This window comes from Eptesicus fuscus, chromosome 15, assembly GCF_027574615.1.
Source record: "Eptesicus fuscus isolate TK198812 chromosome 15, DD_ASM_mEF_20220401, whole genome shotgun sequence".
NCBI classification, from domain to species: domain Eukaryota; kingdom Metazoa; phylum Chordata; class Mammalia; order Chiroptera; family Vespertilionidae; genus Eptesicus; species Eptesicus fuscus.
Genome location: NC_072487.1, coordinates 79,327,731 through 79,348,103, shown reverse-complemented (window position 1 = coordinate 79,348,103; position 20,373 = coordinate 79,327,731). Strand labels below are relative to the sequence as shown.

The 20,373-nt window shown below is 64.8% G+C and overlaps 1 protein-coding gene across 1 annotated transcript in view; it reads left to right on the top strand.

Moving 5' to 3' along the window:
• NACC2 (NACC family member 2) overlaps positions 1–20,072 on the top strand; it is a 40,600-nt gene extending 20,528 nt beyond the window's left edge. The window contains exons 2-6 of the mRNA XM_054727143.1: positions 1,443–2,397; positions 16,462–16,626; positions 17,638–17,743; positions 18,106–18,203; positions 19,435–20,072. Coding sequence (XP_054583118.1) covers positions 1,509–2,397; positions 16,462–16,626; positions 17,638–17,743; positions 18,106–18,203; positions 19,435–19,949 — 1,773 coding nt within the window. The 5' untranslated portion in view covers positions 1,443–1,508 and the 3' untranslated portion in view covers positions 19,950–20,072. The remainder of the gene's footprint in view (positions 1–1,442; positions 2,398–16,461; positions 16,627–17,637; positions 17,744–18,105; positions 18,204–19,434) is intronic.
• Positions 20,073–20,373: the final 301 nt, after the last annotated feature.

Here is a 20,373-nt window from a genome sequence, read left to right as displayed (position 1 = left end):
GGAGCTGGCATGGGCTCGGGCTCCCCAGTCAAAGGCGGCTATTCATCCCCGAGCGGCCTGGATGTCCGTCCGCATCCGGCCTCTTCATTTAGATGCTGTGCGCTGCCCGGGAGAGCCGGGCTGGGTGCAGCTGAGCCGGCCGCCCAGCCCGCGCGGCTCTGCCCCCTCCCCCTCCCCCTCCTCCCGGCTCCTCACCCTCCCCACCCCAAGGGCTCCCGCTCCGTTTGCTGCATTCCCGGAGCAGCTGGCGGCTGCGGGCACAGGCGGCCGGCGCGCGGGCGAGCCTGCCCCTTCCCCTGCCGGGCTGAGCGGGCAGCAGGGCCCCCAGCGGCAGCGGCCGGAGGTAGGTCTCCCTCTGGTCTGGCAGGCAACTTCTCCGCAGCGGGGGGCACTGCGGGGGGCCCCCTCCGTGGCTGCCCACCTGCCCAACTCCGTCAGGGTCCGGGCGCCCCGCCCTCGCTCTGCCCCCTCCGCTGGTCGCCCAGCCTCTGCGGCTGCCGGCACTTTCCTCCCGGACAGAGCAGCCCTTTGTGTGGCTCCGCGGCACGGAGTTGAGTCGGCGCCCTCTGCGGCCCGTCCGCCCCTGCCCCCTCAGAATCCCCGCGGGATCCACTGCCGGAGCCCGGCCCCAGCCCCGGGGCGCCCAGCCAGCGCATCCCAGCGGCCAGCCCCTGCCTCCAGTCCCCCATGACCCTGCAGTCACCTGGGCTGGGGACGCGAGCCATGAGGATTGGCCGGGTTAGGAGCAGGGGCCGGGGCGGTGCAGGTGGGGCAGGGACAGGCTCCCCGGGTCTGCAGCCCCTCTGGCCCTGGAGTCTCCTCTGCAGGACGGACGGGAGGGGCACAGCTGGCGGAGCCCAGCCCCGGAGTTCTCCCAGCTCCCCCTCACTTCCCGGGCGCCCCCAGCCGTCCCTGCGCTGCTGCTCTGAGGAAAACAAACCAGAAGCCCAGAGCCTGGGAGGGGGGTGCCGGGGGGCTGCGCCCCTCGCTCCGGGTTCCGGCCCCTCCCTGGGGAAAGGCGGGTGAGGGGCTGCTTTGCTGCTAACTTTTTCCTGGGAAAGAGTTGTGTGAGCGGCGGCGCCTGCCCTGGCCCCTCCCGCCCGCCGTGGGCTGATGGCCCTGCTCCGTGGCGTGGCGCAGGCCTCGCTCTGTCTCCTGCTCCGAGGGGTGTCTCCCCTCCGAGGGGTGTCTCCCGAGGGCTCGCTCTCTCCCCTGGGGGCGGAGCGGGCTCTGGGCCTCTAGCCTCTGTGCAGCTCTGAGCGTGGGCCCAGCCAGGGTGCCCTGTGAGCAGGTCCCCCCAGGACCTCCGGACAGTTCGGCCGCAGGGGGTCTGGGAGCCACGGGCAGGGTGTGTGCATTTCGGGGAGCTGGGCGGGTGGGCCCTGCCGGGGGGCCCTGGGCGTCCAGGAAGCTGACCCGGTGCCCCCGCCTCTCTCCCACAGATGTGCCCGCTCGGGCCGCTCCCGCGCTGAGAGTCGGAGGCGCCCCCAGCTCGCCCGCCGCCCGCCATGTCTCAGATGCTGCACATTGAGATCCCCAACTTTGGGAACACGGTGCTGGGCTGCCTGAACGAGCAGCGCCTGCTGGGGCTCTACTGCGATGTGTCCATCGTGGTCAAGGGCCAGGCCTTCAAGGCCCACCGGGCCGTGCTGGCCGCCAGCAGCCTCTACTTCCGCGACCTGTTCAGCGGCAACAGCAAGAGCGCCTTCGAGCTGCCGGGCTCGGTGCCGCCCGCCTGCTTCCAGCAGATCCTGTCCTTCTGCTACACCGGCCGGCTGACCATGGCGGCCAGCGAGCAGCTCGTGGTCATGTACACGGCCGGCTTCCTGCAGATCCAGCACATCGTGGAGCGCGGCACCGACCTGCTCTTCAAGGTGAGCTCGCCCCACTGCGACTCGCAGACCGCCGCCATGGAGGACGCCAGCTCCGAGCCCCAGAGCCCCTGCCACCAGCTGCCGCCGGCCGCCCCCGGGCCCCCCTACGTCGTGTCCCCCTCCGTGCCCATCCCGCTGCTGACCCGCGTGAAGCACGAAGCCACGGAGCTGCCTCCGGCCGCCGGCCCGGGCCCGGCGGCCAAGCGCCCGCTGGAGTCCGGGCCCCGGGATGGCGCGGCGGGCGCGGCGGGCGCCGCGGCAGTGGCGGCCGGCCCGGCCCCTCTCAAGCTGCCCCGCGTCTCCTACTACGGGGTGCCCAGCCTGGCCACCCTCATCCCCGGCATCCAGCAGGTGCCCTACCCCCAGGGGGAGCGGACCAGCCCGGGAGCCAGCAGCCTGCCCACCACCGACAGCCCCACCTCCTACCACAACGAGGAGGACGAGGAGGACGACGAGGCCTACGACACGATGGTGGAGGAGCAGTACGGCCAGATGTACATCAAGGCCACCGGCAGCTACGCAGGTAACGCACCGCGCCCGCCCCGGCCGGCGTGGCCCAGCTCCCGGCCCCACATGGGCACAAGCAAGCCTGACCCCTGCTGGGTGTCAGGCAGGTGGTCGGGGACAGCTGGAGGCCACGGTGCTGGAGGTGTGCGGGGGGCGGGAGTTGAGGGGGGAGGGGGCCCCAAAACCCAGACAGCAGAGCCAGCAGGAGCCGAGACCTGAGCGGGGCAGGTCCTGGGCCAGGCTCCAGGGCCTCCTCTGAGGGCTTTAAACTTGATCCTCGATGAGATGAGGGGCCACAGGAGGGCGTTTAGCTGAGCAGAGCCCCTGGCAGCTGGTGAAGCCTGTCGAAGGCCCTGCCTCCCATCAGACAGATGAGGAGACTGAGGGCCCCAGTGGACCAGGGACCTGCCAGAGGGCTCACAAGACACTGTGTGTGACCCAGGCCGGTCACTCACCTGCTGCAGGCCTCAGAGTCCCTGTCTGCTCCTCAGTAAAGGCGGAGCTTCCCCGTACCCATCCCGTCGGCCGCCCCCTCCCGGGGCCCAGCTGAAGGGGGGCTGCCCCACTGGGGCCACAAACCCGAGATGCCCTCATTCAGGCGCCTGCGCTGCAGACTGCGTCACGGTCCCTGGAGAGGGCTCAGGGTTTGTCGGGCAGAGGGTCCCGCTGTTGGGGCCCCAGATCGGGTGTCCCCCTGTCTCCTGTGTTCCCCGAAATCTGGCGGAGTGCCTGGGCCCGCTGCCTGCCCTGGTTTGCATGCGGGCCCGTGTCCAGGGCACTGGATCCGGACACATGCGCCAGCGGGAAGCAGCGCCCAGCACTGGGCCCGAGGGCAGTGCCCCCCTCCCCCGTCCCCTGTGTCCTCGTGCCCTGAGGGGCTCCTCCATCCGTCCTGAGGGCAGGGCAGCCGGAGCTGGGCCCTGGGGCGGCTGGGCCCCAGGAGCCATCGAGAACTGGATGGCCGGGTCTCGGCCTCCAGGCTGGCCAGCTGGGTCCCTCCCACAGGCGGGTGGGGGTGGGGGGGCGGTTTCTCGAGGTGTCTTTGCTTTCCTTAAATGCGTGCGGTCGTATTTGCGCGAGTCCCATGGGTACTGACCAGGAAACCTGCAGGCAGTGGCCTGGCCTTCCTGAGGCCACATGGGCCTCAGGCCTTGCAGGGACCACCAGGCACCTGCCTGTGTGTGCGGACAGCCACCAGGGAGGCCGGGAGGGGCCGCTTAGAGCCCCAGACTGGGCAGCCGCCATGGCTTCCCCTCCCTGGGAGGCAGGCCGCACGGCCCAGGGCAGACCCCGCGCCCCTCAGTTCCCCTGTTTTCATGCTGCAGCTGAGTGGGGGGAGGGGGTCAGGGCAGGCTCTGTCACTGGGGCCGTGATGGTGCACATCTGGGGACCGCCCTCCCGGCACCCCCGCAGCCATGTGGCGTGTCGGGGAGGAGAAACGCCGGGCGGGGATTGCTGGCCGCTGGCCACCTGCCCCTCTGGATGAGCCTGGTCAGGGGTGGCCGCCCATGTCCACGGGGTCTCCAAGGAGCCAACGGAAGTGGCCATGGAGCGGCCGGGGTGGGGGTGGGGAGGCCGAGCTGTCTCATGGCCCGGAGGTGCCTGAGCCTCTCACCAGCCCCCACTCAGGACCCAGACAGGGTGCCGGTCCCAGGAGGCCAGGGCCTGGGCCAACCCCAAGCTGTGGGCCTGCAGAGGCTCTCCCATGGGTGGGGGCAGGAGGGAGCCCCGAGCCCCCCGCCCCCTGCCCCTTCTCCCTGGGTGTTGGAGGCAGGACGGGTGTTGGGAAGCTGGGGGACCCGAGGGGCAGGGTGGACTGGTGCTGCCTGACGCTGGCCCAGGACGCTCCAGCCTGGCCCTCTCCTCCGTGAGCCGTAAGTGGGGCAGGGAGGGGGTGTGATTTCTTGGTTAAAATCTAGGTTATTGGCAGTGACGTCGCTGGCATCATTGGGCGCTGGGCATGCTGGGAAGAGGGTAGTGGGGGAGGGGGCCGTGGGGGTGAGCGGGCGAGCGGCTGCCCCTGGGGTGCTGGCCCCCTACCCCAGCTCCTTCCGTGCCTTGGCCTGGCCAGGTCCGGGGACACCCTCTCAGCCCCCTCTGAGGCCGAGCAGCATGGGGTCCCAGCCGGGGGGGCCCCCCGAGGGTCGGCTGGGCTCGCTTTAGGCTGGCCGAATCTGGAATGTTCTCAGGACACTGGGACCCCCTTCTCCTTTCTGGCTCAGTCTCCCCTCTGCCGATGGGAGGGATGGGGGGTCTGTGAGCAGCACCCGCCACAGGAAGCGGGGACACGGGTGACCCCACCGGCACCCCCCGCCCCCCGGGGAACAGGCGGCAGTGCCCCTCGGCCAGCCCCTCGTTTTGGAAATCGGGATTAAATATGCGGAGAGCCGATTCCATTGGAGCCGCAGCCCCGGCCTGTTCCCGCCTGTCGCCTGTTTTCGTCCGTGTCTCCCAGCATGCCCAGTGCCCGGTGATGCCAGTGACGCCGTGTGCCAGGCCCCATCGAAGTACGGGCCCTGACTGGGGGTGTTGAGGGGCCGAGTGGGACTCCCCGCCCCCTCTCACAAGGCCCCCCTCCTCGCCAGGCGTAGCTGGGGGCCGGCCCCGTGGGGCTCAGGCCAGCCCTGCTCCATCCGGCTCCCGGGGCTTGAGAGCGGTGGGTGCCTGCAGGTCCAGGCAGTGGGGCCTGGGGTCCGTGTTGGTTTCGGGTGGGCGGGCACCCGGGTGCGGGGAAGGGGTCTGCCCCTGTGGGCTCCCGGCTCCCTGGGCAGGTCTGTGCTCACGGGCTGCGAGCAGTGGTGACTGAGACGGGGTGCCCCTGCCCTCACCCTGGGGAGACAGGCAGCAATAGGACCGGAAGAGCGTTTGGTCGTGGTCGGGTGGCGGCGAGGCAGGGCCAGCCGCCCCCGGGCCCCGGGGGGAGAGGTAGGTGGGGAGGTGAACCGACAGGGACCTGGTGGGTGGTGTGGCACCACCCGGGTCCCCGGCCCTGTTCCCTGTGCAGAGGGCCCCCTCCGGTGCCCGGCCACCTGCCTTGGCCCAGCGTTCCCGCGGCGCCCGGACGGCAGGCGGCCCCGCCCAGCTCTGCCCCAGCAGATGCTGGAACCAGAGGCAGATGTTGCCCCGAGGAGGTCTGAGAACAGGCCCGCCTCCCTCGTTCGAAACCACGGCTGCCACGTTAACCCTCGCCGGGGCCCCCGGGGCTGTGCGTGTGCCAGGACGCTCCTGCTCTTTCCACCGGCCCCCGCGAGCCGCTCAGGCCCAGCCCCGGACCGGGCCCGTGAGCCTCGGTGGTGCCGGAACCTCGGGGCCCGTGAGCCCGGGCCCTGCTGTCCCGCCGGACACGGCACACACACCTGGGCACGGCTGCTCCCGGCCCTCCCCGTGCTCCCGTGTGGGCAGCAGGAGGCAGGAGCGTGTGTGTGTCCGTGGCCTGGCCTTGGGCCTCTGGGGGATGTGACTTTCCTTTTGAAACAACACGCTGGCAGCGCCTCTGGGTGAAGGCGGTGCCGGTCCCGTTGTGTCCGTCCACCAAGCGCCCAGGAGGCTGCCCTGAGGGCGCGGGCACCCCAGGTGCCATGGGGGCGGGGGCTCGTCCCTGAGAGCCTCCAGGGCGGCCTCCGGGTGCCTGGGCCTCGGCCTCCGCTGCCAGGACGCAGGGGCCTCAGCGTCCGAGCAGCAGCACGTGTAACCCTCAGCCCCCTGGACGCCCTGCGAGTCCTCAAACCGATGAGCCGAGGGGTGACTTACACTCTTCAGTGGATCAGTGAACAAAGAACCCGTGTGAGCCACGGGGAGAGGCCCCGAGACACTCCCCCCCCCCCCCCACCCGGCAGCGGGCCTGCTCTCCCTCACGCGGGGTCCTCTGGCCGTTCTAGAACGTCCCGTGAGCGAGGTCTGGCTTCTCTCACCAGCGGAGTGCGTCTCCGACTCAGAGCCGCGTGGGTCAGCCCTGCCTTTTCTCTGCCTTTTGTTTATGGACGTGTTTGCATGCCGCGCAACGTGCCCATTCCCAGGGAGCCGGTGACGCTGCTGGGAGCTGTAATCAATCCGGCATCCCAGTCACTCAAGACACGGGACGCGGGACTCCCCCCGAGAGTTTCCCGGCCCCCCCCCCGCCTTTCCCCTCCCACTCTCTGCCACGCAGGTTCCCGTGCCAGAGTCTCTGAGGGAGCGCACACAGCAGGTCTCACGTTTTACTGGACCTTGAGATTCGTCCTGTGGGTCTAAGTGTGGGTCCCCGGTGCGCTCGGTGCTCAGGCTCCCCCGTGCTGGGAATGTGCCACCGGCGGCAGACACGTGGGTAGCTTCCAGGGGGCGCTATTGTCACCCCCCCCCCGGGCCCCCCAGCGTGGGGCCGCTGGGACCATCGTGTGCAGGTGACAGTGTTTAACTCCCAGCTCCCGGTTCTCTCTTCCATTTAATCATGAACGAGGCTTTCTGTTCGCCGGTGGAAATGATGACGTGGGTTCCCGCCGTGCTTCTGCTGAGCGGGTGTACTGCATCAGCCAGTTTTCAACCGTGAACCATCCTTGCATTCCTGGGCAGACCCCGCCGGGCCACTGCATCACAGCGCTGTCTTCGTGTGCGTGTGCTGCTGGGTTCAGCGCGTGAACCGTTTCCTGGGGGATTTTGCCTCTGTCTCCTGAAGGGAATTATCTGCAGTTCTCTTACATGGTCCTGGCCTGGTTCTGGCACCAGAACGTGGCTCACCGTGGCTCCCTGCTGCCTCCTTTCTGAGACGCGTTCATTCTTCCTCACGCGTTTGGTGGGATTGGTTCATCAGTGAGGCCTCTGAGGGCTACGGTTTTGTGGCTGTTAATTTTGGGAAGTTTTTGTTTGCTTGTTCGTTTGTTTTTAAAGATTTTTTAAAAATTGGTGTTTAGAGAATAAGGGAGAGGGAGAGAGAGAGAAACATTGATGTGAAAGGGAAACATTGATCAGCTGCCTCCTGCACGCACCCTACTGGGGATGGAGCCCATAACCCGGGCATGTGCCCTGACTGGGAATCGAACTACTACTGAGCCACACTGGACAGGACAATTGTGGGAAATTAAAAAATTTTTTTTTTAATATATATTTTTATTGATTTTAGAGAGAGGAAGGGAGAGGGATAACGAGATAGAAACATCAATGAGGGAGAACCATCGATCAGCTGCCTCGCACATGTCTGCTATGTGCCCTGACCGGGAACCGAACCCGTGACCTCCTGGTTCATGGGTCAATGCTCAGCCTCGGAGGCACAGCAGCCGGACAGTTGTGGGGCGTTCTTCATGACACACTGTTTACCTGGAGATACAGACCGTGGCCTTCTCTTCCATCTCGCTCCCGCCACGGGGGTGGGGGGGTGGGGGGGTGTCTTTCGTGGAACTGACCCATTTCTCCATTTCTGGTCGACTTCGGTGTGAACGCAGCCGGCCCGGCTCCCGTGCACCTACTGCCTGTGGCCTGGGCGTCTCCATCTCTAACCCACCTGTGACCCAGCTCGGTTTCCCACGGAAGGTCCGCGGTTGTGCTCGGCCTGGCGGGCTTTCCCTCGCGCCAGCGGCCGTGAGCCTCTGACCGTTTCCGATGGACTTGGGCTCACGTCCGCGATGTGGCTGCTGGCTTCTGTGCCTCTGGTTTCTCTTTAGCAGCGCGTGTTGGGGTGACGTTCTCCTAGCGTTCCTCCAGCCCCCCCCCCCCCCCCGGTTGGCTTCGGTGCCGGTGTACGCCGGCCTCCTCAGCTCACCCCGGCACTTCCCAGTCCCGTCACAGCCGGTAACCGACCGATGTTTCCCTTTCACATCAGTGTTTCTCTCTTCCTCCCTCTCCCTAGTCTCTAAAGGTCAATTTAAAAAAATCTTTAAAAACAAACAAAAACGTCCCAAAATTAACAACAAAACCGTAGCCCCTCGCCGTGCCCCCACCCGCCCCTGCCCCGGCCCTGGTGCCGCTGTCATGCATTTTGCTTCCTCGTGTGCGACGAGCCTTGTCGTGTTGTTGTTTTTACTTGAAACAGCCAGTTATCTTCTCACCATTTTAGTCCCTTTTAAAATTTAAACACGGACGGTCCTCTGAGTCTAAACTTGCCCGTCGTCACGTGATCACCTCCGCACTCCAGACACAAAACAGTGTCGCCGGCCGGAGGCCCCTCACGGGGCCCTCGGCCGCCTCTTCTTCCGCCTCCTGCTGACGCCCGGCCTCCGCGGATCTGGTTTCTGTCCCTGAAATGGAGCCGAACAGAAAGCGTCCCTTTGAGCCAGAAAGCGCTCGAGACCCATCGGTGTTGTGTGAGTTCGCAGTTTATTCCCGGTGGCTGCCGCGTCGCGCTCCGCTGTTTGGCCGTACCGCCGTTGGTTTATTCGCCCGTTAAAGGGCATTTAGGCGGCCGAGCTTTTCGTAGTTGTGAATAAAGCGGCTGCAGGCCCCTGTGCCCAGGGGTTGCACACGCGTCAGAGTTCCTGTTCCTGCATCAATTAGCCGAGGAGCGAGACTGCGGGTCCTCGGGGAGCGGGTGCTCAGCTGTATACGAACCAGCCACGCCTGAGCGCGCCCGTTGCCATGCTCCTGCCGACACTTGGTTTTGTCTTGTGATCCTGAAGCCGGCGTCGGCGTGGGGTGGTAGTTTGTGGTGCTTTTGTCTTTCTGTCTTGTCGGACGATGAACGCCTGTTGTCTCCCTTTCCTGGTCAAGGGCCTGCCTCAGCGAGTCCCCTTTCCTGTTGGGTTAAGTACTGGGGTTGTTGAGTGTTGTGCGCTCTTTACATATTACAGACCAAAGGCCTAGGTTGGCTATGTGACTTGTAAACATTCTTCCAGACCACGGTTGTCTTTCTATTCTCTTAATAGTGTCTTTCATAGTTTTGTTTTGTTTTTTATTTTGATGAAGTTAAACGATCAGCTGTTTATCTTATAAACCATGCGTTGGTGTTGACTTTAGGTCTTTAAATAAGATGGCAGAATTTTTTTCCTGTGTTCGCTTCTAGATATTTTATGGCTTCGGTTACATTTAATCTATGATTCATGCTGAGTTAATTTTTGTATAAGGTGTAAAGTATGGGCCAAGGTTCTGTTTGTTTTTTTTTTCATTGAATTTTTTTTTTTTCTTTTTTAGGGAGGAAGGGAAAGGGAGAGAGAGAGATAGAAACATTGGTGAGAGAGAATATGGACCGGCTGCCTCCTGCACGCCCCTCACCGGGGATGGAGCCTGGAACGCAGGCATGTGCCCTGACTGGGAATGAGCTGGCGACCTCCTGGTTCATAGGTCAATGCTCAACCACTGAGCTACACCGGCCGGCCAGGTGCCGTTGCGTTCATGTGGATGTCCCATCTTCTGTTGAAGACGTTTAAAGAATGTTTTTAAAAGCCTTTTCTGTTTGCCCACATGCTCGCCCTGTTCCACATATTTTGTGTCGATCGGCGTTTCCATCTGGTAGCACCCTCCTTCTGCTCAGAGCATTTCACGTGTCTAACCATCCTAGTGATGGGCTCGTGGTGAATTCTGGGAAGAGTGTTAAAATGTCATGGTACCGCCTTTTAACATAATCTGCCTGGTGGGAGCATAACATTAATATAACGTTGATTCATTTGCATCATGCGGCTCGACGCCCTCGCCTTCGAAGGCTGTGTTTGCTGGAAATGGAATTCTGGGGGGACCGTCCTTCTCTCTCGTCTCCTGGCGGCGTGCGTCTCTCAGCGGCCTTGGCGTCCCCGTCGCTGTTCCCAGGTGTGTCTTTCTTTTCAAGCAGCTGCTACCCTGGTGGTGACGTGACTCTGTGTCGTTTCACGTGTGTGCCTTCTGCTCGGGGTTTGCGTAGCCCAGTGGTCGGCAAACTCATTGGTCCACAGAGCCAAATACCAACAGCACAACGGTTGAGATTTCCTTTGAGAGCCAAATTTTTTAAACTTAAACTTCTTCTAACGCCACTTCTTCAACATAGACTCGCCCAGGCCGTGGTGTTTTGTGGAAGAGCCACACTCAAGGGGCCAGAGAGCCGCACGTGGCTCGCGAGCCGCGGTTTGCCGACCACGGCTTAGCCTTTTGGACACGGTGTTTGCGCCCTGGCCGCCGAGGCCGGCACTTCCGCACGTGCAGCCTCGTTCCCGTCCCGGCTTCAGATGGAACGGTTCTGGGACTTTTTTCTTGTTCACCGGTCTTCTCTGCCATTACATTTTGTTCTTATCTGTTCTTTTTTTTTTTTTTTTTAAATACATTTTATTGATTTTTACAGAGAGGAAGGGAGAGGGATAGAGAGCTAGAAACATCGATGAGAGAGAAACATCGACCAGCTGCCTCCTGCACACCCCGCTACTGGGGATGTGCCCGCAACCAAGGTACATGCCCTTGACCGGAATCGAACCTGGGACCCTTCAGTCCGCAGACCGACGCTCTATCCACTGAGCCACACCGGTTTTGGCTTATCTGTTCTTTTCATTTCTCCCCTTGAGTTCCCATGTTTACACTTTTTAAAATTCTCTTTGTCGTGTCTCGATCTGTTTCTGACCAGCTTTCCTCCTCAGCTGATCGATGTTTCTCTCTCAAATCCCCCCCCTCTCCCCCCCTCGCCCTTCCACTCTCTCTAAAATCAATACAGACATATTTACGTAACACACCCAGGACCTTCTGTCTCTGCGGTGTTGCTGGTGACGCACAGCCCAGGTTTAAACCCTCGGCTGTCTCCCTGCGGCCCCACAGCAGTGTGACCCTCGGACCCAGCACTGACTTCGGAATCAGACATCGCACCCCGGGCTGTCGTCTTCGGTCGCGTTATCCTGGGATCACTTCCCACCCTCCGTCCTGCGTGACACGGTCCTCCCGGCCAACGCGGTCCAGCTATTCTGGAGAGCGTCCCTCTGTGCGAGCCTGCCCAGCTCCGTCTCGTGATTGGACGCGGGTTGCGCCTTTCGGCCGGGATCCTACGCTGGGTCTGTCTCCGTGTGCCGTGTGGGGAGGCACCCGATACCCGCCTGGCTCCGTGTGGGCGATGCTGCTTTGATCATTCCGTGCGTGCGGTGACCTCCGCCGGGTAGAGTTACTGCCATTGCTTTGCGAGAAGAGCTGAGCCGCCCAGCCTGCACCAGTGGCCGTCAGTGGCCGTCGACCGGCCCTTCGGCCTTTATCAGCTGGCCGTCTGTGGAGCGGCACGTCCCTCTTCCCCCCATTTCTTTAAAAAAAAATATTTTTTTTTGTTAATCCTCACCCAAGGGTTTTTTTCCATTGATTGTTAGAGTGGAAGAGAGAGGGAGAGACGGAGAGAAACATCCACGTGAGAGACACACATCGATGGGTCGCCTCCTGCACGTGCCCCGACCACGGCCCAGGCCTGGGAGGAGCCTGCAGCCGAGGCACGTGCCTTTGAGCAGAATCGAACCCGGGACCCTTTGGCCTACAGGCCGACGCTCTATCCACTGAGCACACCGGCCAGGGCCCCTACTTCTTTTTTTACTCCTTCATTTATCTCTGTTATGTACTTGGTGTTAATAGAGGTTTCTGTTCTAAAGTGTCTCAAATTCCACAAAGCAGTCCCGGTGCCGACCTCCCGCCCCCAGCTCGGGGTGGGGGGTGGGGGCGGGGCTTGGAGTCAGGATTCCGTGCGGGGTTTGCTCACTGCTGCTGGGGTGCCCTGGTCAGTGCTCAGAGCTGAGCATTTGCACGTTTCATGATCACGAGTTCAGCCCGGCCGGCGTGGCTCAGGGGCTGAGCGTCGACCTAGGAACCAGGGGCTCAGGGTTCGATTCCTGGCCAGGGCACAGGCCCGGGTTGCGGGCTTGATCCCCAGTGGGGGCGTGCAGGAGGCAGCCGATCCATGATTCTCTCTCTCATCTTTGGTGTTTCTCTCTCTCTCTCTCTCTCTCTCTCTCTCTCTCTCTCTCTCTCTCCTCTCCCTTCCTCTCTGAAATCAATAAAAATATATATTTTTTTTAAAAATAAAAGCAGCCGAAACCGGTGTGGCTCAGTGGATAGAGCGTGGGCCTGCGAACTGAAAGGTCCCAGGTTCGATTCTGGTCAAGGGCATGTACCTTGGTTGCGGGCACATCCCCAGTAGCGGGTATGTAGGAGGCAGCTGATTGATGTTTCTCTCTCATCGATGTTTCTAACTCTCTGTCCCCTCTCTTCCTCTCTGTAAAAAAATCAATAAAAAATAAAAATAAATAAAAGCAAACAAGGACGTGTGTGCAGCAGAAGCCGATGTGGCCGGAGCGCCTGCCCGTGGCCTTGACGGTGAACCCGCTGGCCTGGCCGCAGACCCGGTGGTGCCATAATGGTGGGGTGTGCGTCTCCCCCTTTTCTTCATGGAGACTTGCTAGGGGCCCCCACCATCCTGTCCGAGACCAGCCTCCGGGTTGTCGTTCTCTCTCACATGTGCTTCCACGTTCACTTTGCTTCTTTCTTTGGGGTCCATGTGCTCTTTCCTTGGGTTTCGAGGTCCTTTAGCTCCATGTTTGGGGGGGGGTGTCCACCTCCCGGCGGCACGCCGATGCTGCAGCACGCGCGGGGGTCTGATGGCTGCCCGCCCTGCGTCGTCCCCAGCAGCTGCGCCTGGACCTCCCAAGCAGGGGGCCCTGGGCACCCGCCGCGGCCCCGTCTGTCTCACCTCGGGGGGCGGGGCCGGGGAGCGGGTGTTTGTCCTCAGGTGTTTGGGTGCTGTTCCCACCTTCCCGTTCCTTCCTTCCTCCCTCCGGCCACACCCAGCGGGTTCCCACCGTCCCAGACAGGAGTTGTCCGTCGGGATCGACCCCGTGTGTCAGGTCCTTGTTGTCTGGGGGGCGCTTGTAGCCATGGCCACGCTTTTAGCCGAACCCGAGACGTCAGAGACGCCTCCTGTTTTCTTCGGGACGTTTCGTCCTTCTGTGTCTGAGGTTCAGGTCTGCGATCCCGTTCTGTTGTCGCTGTGCGAGGTGTGAGGTTGAGACCGGGGCGTCTCTGTGTATGTTGCCTGGTGACCAGGCGCGCCCCCCCCCCCCCCCCCGTGGAGTGGCGTGTGCGCTCTGTCACAGACCCGCCGAGCGTGTTCGTGGACACGGCCCTGTTTCTGGGCCACGGCTGCCTCCGTCTGGTGTGCGTCAGCTCCTTCCTCTCCGCCCGGTTTCCGTTGTGTTTTTCTAGGTAACGAAGGACCAGGGGGTCGTCGTCCCGCTTCTGCCATTCCAACAGGAGGCATCTGCTCCGCGGAGGGGGCACCCCTCCCTGTCCCTGCCCGCTCCACGCCTGTGGTGGGGCCCCCAAAGCGGGGCTGCCCCGAGGTCTCACCAGTGGTTCCCAGAGACTTGGAGCGTTTTTTCCTTTCTTGTGGCAAAATACACATCACAGTGACCATTTTACCCTTTTTTTAAAATCCTTACCTGAGAATATGTTTTTATTGATTTATTTTTTTTTAGGGAGAGAGAGAGAGAGAAACATTGATGTGAGAGAGAGAAACATCAATTGCCTCCTATACTCCCCCCGACCAGGGATCGAACCTGCAACCCAGGCATGTGCCCTGACTGGGAAGTGAACCCACAACCTTTTGACGTTCGGGACGATGCTCCAACCAACTGAGCCACCCGGCCAGGGCGCCCTACTCATCTTTTAAAAATGGATTTTTATTAATTTGAGAGAAGAAGGGAGAGGGAGAGAGAGAGAGAACCATCAGTGATGAGAATCACTGATTGGCTGGCTGCCCCCTGCACGCCCCACACTGGGGATGGAGCCTGAAGACCCGGGCTTGTGCCCTAACTGGGAATTGACCTGTGACCTCCTGGTTCATAGTTCAATGCTCCACCGCGGAGCCAGGCCGGCCGGGCCATCCTCCTTTCTGAGCACACGGCTCAGCGGCGTTGGGTACGTTCAAGCTGTTGGGCGGCGGCCACCACCATCTCCAGGACCTTCTCATCGTCCCAAACAAACTCTGCCCCATTGAACACTCTCGCCCCCTCCCCCTCCCGCCCCCCTCCCTCCACGACTTCCTGTGTCTGTGGGTCTGGGTCCGCCAGGGCCTGGGCTGAGTGGGACCCGCACAGGACTGTCCGCCCGTCCTTCTCACTGGCCGGACGCAGCAGGTCACGGGGTCACCGAGGCCGGAGCGGCAGGGCCCACGGCACACGGGGACCCTCTGGACCCCCTGGAGGCCACCATGTGCCCGTGACCACACCTGCGTTTTCTTTGGCCGTGTGACTGCCCGCCGCTCGTGAGGCGGCGCTGTTCCCGCCGGGACCCCTCCCACCACTCCCCTCCGACGACAGCTCATTCCTCTCAGGTGCCCCCGCCATGTCCTGTGCCCGCTGTTCGGAGCCCCCGCCCCATCCTGTGCCCGCTGTTCGGAGCCCCCGCCCCGTCCTGTGCCCGCTGTTCGGAGCCCCCGCCCCCCGTCCTGTGCCCGCTGTTCGGAGCCCCCGCCCTGTCCTGTGCCCGCTGTTCGGAGCCCCCGCCGTGTCCTGTGCCCGCTGTTCGGAGCCCCCGCCGTGTCCTGTGCCCGCTGTTCGGAGCCCCCTATCTTGTGCCCGCTGTTCGGAGCCCCCGCCGTGTCCTGTGCCCGCTGTTCGGAGCCCCCGCCCCGTGTCCTGTGCCCGCTGTTCGGAGCCCCCGCCGTGTCCTGTGCCCGCTGTTCGGAGCCCCCGCCCCCTGTCCTGTGCCCGCTGTTCGGAGCCCCCGCCCGGAGGCCCCGTGGCTGCCGGTTGAAGTGGGGCCGTGGGTGGTGAAGGCCGCAGCCCCACTCAGGAGCCGGTCCTGGGGTGGCAGGAGGCCCCTGGGTCCCTGCTCGGGGACCTCGGTGTCCTGGGCGGAGTCTCTGCAGCGGCCACGCCCCCGCCCACCAGGGGCGGCCCCCTCGCCACCAGGCTGAGTGACCCACCCAGAGGCCACAGGGACACGGCCGCCCCTCACACCTGGCACAGCTCCCCGGTTTCCAGAACCCCGTGTAACGGGGAGGAATCGGGGCACCTCTGCAGGTGCGCCCCTGGGGCTGGTATTTTTAGCTGGCGTGGCACTGGCACGGGCCCAGCAGGAATAGCGAGCACTCGCCTGTGCTGGATCTGACGTCTCTGGCTCTTGGGGGCTGGGCTGGGGGGCCCGCAGGGCACGCGGCGTGCTGTTTAGAGAAAGCCAGGACGGGGCGGCCCAGGGCTCTGTAAACGCCGTGGGCGCCAGGCTGCCTGTCTGCTGCGCCATCCCCACGGCGGCGGGGGGGGGGGGGGGGGAATTGTTGTAAAATGGCGCGGGGGTTCCTGCACCCCAAGTGCCGGGGGGTTCCGGGTTTGGAAGATTCTCTATTGCTCTCGGCTGATCCCCCCCAACCCGCTGTGTCCCCCCCAACATGCCTCCTGGGGAATGCCCACCGACTCCGCCCTCATCTGTGCGGGCAGAGGCCTGCTAACTGGGGGGCCGGGGGACCCCCTCTCTCCTCCTGGGATTGGGCCGCAGCTGGACTGAAGTCACAGACTGGCCGGTACCTCCCTGCAAAGGGTCCGAGCCAAGGGCACGGGGGGCAGTGGCCTGGGGCCCCTGGTGGGGATTCGGGGCGGCTTCGGACCTGGTGGGGCTGGGCCCTCTGTATCCTGTGTTGGCACCACCCTGCCTGGCCCTCCCCCCTCGTCTCCTGGCCCTGGGGCAGCAGTGGGCGTGGTGGGTGCCCAGCAAGTGCCCTGTTAGACCTGCCTCCTTGAGCCCCCACCCGGCCCCCATCCCCCCATGTAGCTGCGGGCCTGCTCGCTCAGGGATCCCTGACTGCACCCCCACTCCCTCCCCCGGGGGGTTTGTCAGGAACATTCCCAGCTTCCGCCTGTCTTATGGCGGCAAGTGCTTAGCAGACACGATGGAGCCTCTGGCCAGGTAGGGATGGGCCTTGCCTGAGGTCGATGCTCCCAGGAGCCCCCAGGGCCTCGGCGACTTATTCTGGGCACACACCACCGGGCGGGCATGCCTCCCCTGCTTCCTCTGCCCACTTGCTCATTCTGGTCCCCCCTGCAGACGGCAGGGATCCCCCAGGCCTGGGCGGGCAGGGAGGGTGCAGAGTCGGGCACAGCAGCTCCGCCAGGCTGGGCGGGCAGGGCAGTGGCTCCCGCCCTCCGTCCCTGCCCAGGCGGCTCCTGGGGACCCCTGACCGCGGGTTCTGTGCCCTCAGTGCCAGAGAAGCCGGAGCCAGTGCCGCTGGAGAGCCGCTCCTGTGTTCTCATCCGCCGTGACCTGGTGGCCCTGCCCGCCAGCCTCATCAGCCAGATCGGGTACCGCTGCCACCCCAAGCTCTACTCGGAGGGCGACCCGGGCGAGAAGCTGGAGCTGGTGGCAGGTGAGGCGCCCCTGGCCCTGGGAGCCGAGCCCGCGATGATTTTCCCTTCAGAGCCATGAGCAATGTCCTCATCGCCGTCCGCCAGAAGGAAAGACAGAGCATCTTCTGTCCCTGTCATTTCCTCTCAGAATGTGCCATCAGGGGGTTAGTCAGGGGCGTTAATCCAGCATTTCAATCGCATCCCCTGGGCTGGGCCGGCTTCTGATGGCGGGGCGGCCACCACGACTGTGTCGCAATTTAGGTCGAAGATAGAACCAAGTCGAACGCAGTTTGGAATCCCCCACCCAGACCCTGAGCCCGAGTGTCCCCGACCCCCATGGTGCCCCCCCGACCCCCATAGTGCCCCCTGACCCCCATGGTGCCCCCTGACCCCCATGGTGCCCCTTGCCGTGTCTGCAGGGTGAGGGCCGGGCGTTCTGAGCGGGTCAGAAGCGCATCAGGGCCATGTCTTTGTCAGAATATTTATCTTTTCTTTTTTTTTAAATTGATTTCTGAGAGGAAGGGAGAGGGAGAGAGAGAAACATCCATGATGAGAATCATGGATCAGCTGCCTCCTGCACGCCCCCCATTGGGGATCGAGCCTACAACCCGGGCCTGTGCCCTGACCGGAATCGAACCCGGAACCTCCTGGTTCCTAGGTCGAGGCTCACCCCCTGAGCCAGGCCGGCCGGGCGGCGTTTATCTTTTCAGTGGGATTTGCTCTTAGGCTGTCGGGGGAGACGATGCTGACGGCATGGCGCCCTCGCTGGTGACATGCAGCCCTGCCCGGGCCTCCGCCCTCACCCACCGCGGTGTCTGCATCTCGGGGCCCAGCCGGGGAGTTCCTCGAGGGAGGCTGGGCGGGAAGCTCAGGGACAGCCCTGGAGGGAGTCCCGAGGCCGCCTCCCAGGTGACAGGCCCCGGGCCTGGGCAGGTGCTGCTCACAGAGCTCAGGAGGCCCCGCTGCCCCCATCCTGCCACCCCACCCCCCTGTGCCCGGGCGGGCGGCGGCTCACTGTGTGTCTGGCGCAGGCTCGGGCGTCTGCATCACGCGGGGCCAGCTCATGAACTGCCACCTGTGCGCGGGCGTGAAGCACAAGGTGCTGCTGCGCAGGCTGCTCGCCACCTTCTTCGACAGGTAGGCCCCCCCCCCCCGGAGGCCCCCCCGCCCCCCCTTCCTGACCTCACCCCGGGCACCCAGCCCCCCCTTCCTGACCTCACCCCGGGCACCCAGCACGTGGGGGAGGGTCAGGTCCGGGCCTGGGGACCCTCCCCAAGCGAGGAGCCGCTGCCTCCACGCAGGGGTGCACAGAGCAGCCCTCCCCGAGGCCTTTCCTTCCTCCCGTCCCGCCGGGCCTGGGGCTCCCCCCCCCCCCACTGTACCCACCCCCGGGGGTGAGCGCGGTCCCTGGGGAGGCCAGGCGTCCCGAGCCGTGCAGCGGGCGGGCGGGCGGCCATGCTGTGTCCCGGCCGCACTGCCTCCGCCTCCCTCCCTCCCAGGAACACGCTGGCCAACAGCTGTGGCACCGGCATCCGCTCGTCCACCAGCGACCCCAGCCGCAAGCCGCTGGACAGCCGGGTCCTCAACGCTGTGAAACGTAAGCCGGGGCCTGGGGGACGCGGCGGAGGGGTGGCCGCCCCGGGTCGGCTGGGGCCGGGGGAGGAGGAAGGATGGCTCTCGGGGGCCCGGGAGCCAGGTCCCCAGGTGTGAGGAGTGCAGCCTGTGGGACGGTTCAACACGTGAAATGGATCTGGTTTTCCGTTTTGAACAAAACGCTTTACTGACACGGCGGTTATTTTGAGCCTCTGCCATCTGCTCGGCGGCTCTGCCTCCCACTCCTGGGTGCGAGGGGTGAGGCCGGGCACCGCGTGGCAGACGCCGCCGCCCCGCCCCCCGTCTGGGGAGAAGCCCGCGGTGCCGGGCGGGCCACGGCCAGCGTGCGTCCTCCTGTGGCCAGGGGTGCAGACGCCACAGCTTCTGCTTAAACAACATCTGTTGTTTTAGAGCAAAAAGGGGCCTGTGCAGTCGGCACAGTGTGGGTGCGGCCGGCGGGCAGAGGGGCGGCTGGAGTCCGAGAGCAGCAGCCCCTCACGCCGTCCCCCGTCCCTCCAGTGAGGGCAGCCCCTCACGCCGTCCCCCCGTCCCTCCAGTGAGGGCAGCCCCTCACGCCGTCCCCCCCAGTGAGGGCAGCCCCTCACGCCATCCCCCCCAGTGAGGGCAGCCCCTCACGCCGTCCCCCCCCCCCCCCAGTGAGGGCAGCCCCTCACGCCGTCCCCACCCACCCATCCCTCCAGTGAGGGCAGCCCCCCCCCATCCCTCCAGTGAGGGCAGCCCCTCACGCCGTCCCCCCCAGTGAGGGCAGCCCCTCACGCCGTCCCCCCCTCCAGTGAGGGCAGCCCCCCCCCACCCGTCCCCCGTCCCTCCAGTGAGGGCAGCCCCTCACGCCGTCCCCCGTCCCTCCAGTGAGGGCAGCCCCCCCCACTCCTCCAGTGAGGGCAGCCCCTCCGCCCGTCCCCCCCCCCGTCCCTCCAGTGAGGGCAGCCCCTCACGCCGTCCCCCCATCCCTCCAGTGAGGGCAGCCCCTCACGCCGTCCCCCCGTCCCTCCAGTGAGGGCAGCCCCTCACACCGTCCCCCGTCCCTCCAGTGAGGGCAGCCCCTCCCGCCCCCCCCAGCCCCCCCAGTGAGGGCAGCCCCTCACGCCGTCCCCCCGTCCCTCCAGTGAGGGCAGCCCCTCCCGCCCCCCCCCCATCCCCCCCAGTGAGGGCAGCCCCTCACGCCGTCCCCCCCAGTGAGGGCAGCCCCTCACGCCGTCCCCCCGTCCCTCCAGTGTACTGCCAGAACTTCGCGCCCAGCTTCAAGGAGAGCGAGATGAACGTGATCGCGGCAGACATGTGCACCAACGCCCGCCGTGTCCGGAAGCGCTGGCTGCCCAAGATCAAGTCCATGCTCCCCGAGGGCGTGGAGATGTACCGCACGGTCATGGGCTCCTCGGCCGCCGGCGTGGCCCTGGACCCCGAGTTCCCGGCCGCCGCGGCCGCCGCCGCGGCGCAGGTGTTCGAGCAGCGGCTGTACGCCGAGCGGCGGGGCGACGCGGCCGCCATCGTGGCCCTGAGAACTGACGCCGTGAATGTCGTCGACCTGGGCGCCCCCGCCAACCCCCCCTTCGAGGCCGGAGAGGAGGCCGAGGGGGCCGGCTCCGTCATCCAGGAGGTGGCCGCGCCCGAGCCGCTGCCCCCCGACGGCCAGAGCCCCCCGCAGCCCTTCGAGCAGGGCGGCCCCGGCTCCCGGCCCCCGACGCCCGCGGCCCGGAGGCCGGACGGCGCCTACGCGGGGACTCTGTAGCGGGCCGGCGCCGGGGACGGGACTAGCTGCTTGCATGCGTTACTAATAGAAACAAATGTGATCAAGCCACTCACCTACTGAACGGCTGTTGCCTGAAAACAATGTGATTTTATTCTGCTTGTATTTAAGGTTCATGAAGGAGACAGTGCATTCGGGACACTAAACAAGGAGGCCTGGCTGCCGCCCGAACGGCCCGGCCCCTTGGTACTCGAGGTCGGTCTCCACGTGTAGCTCCACCCCCTTCTCGGACGGAACGGGCCGGCCCTGGGCCCCGGGCCCGGCCCTGCCCGAGCCCCACCCCTTCCTGCCCCTCTGCCAGGACGAAGCCAGGGACCCCGCCCGCCCCTCTGTGGCTGAACCCCTGGTGTCTCCTTCTTCCTGCAACGGGGTCAGGCCGGCCTGGTCCGTGTGCGTGTGGGAGGGG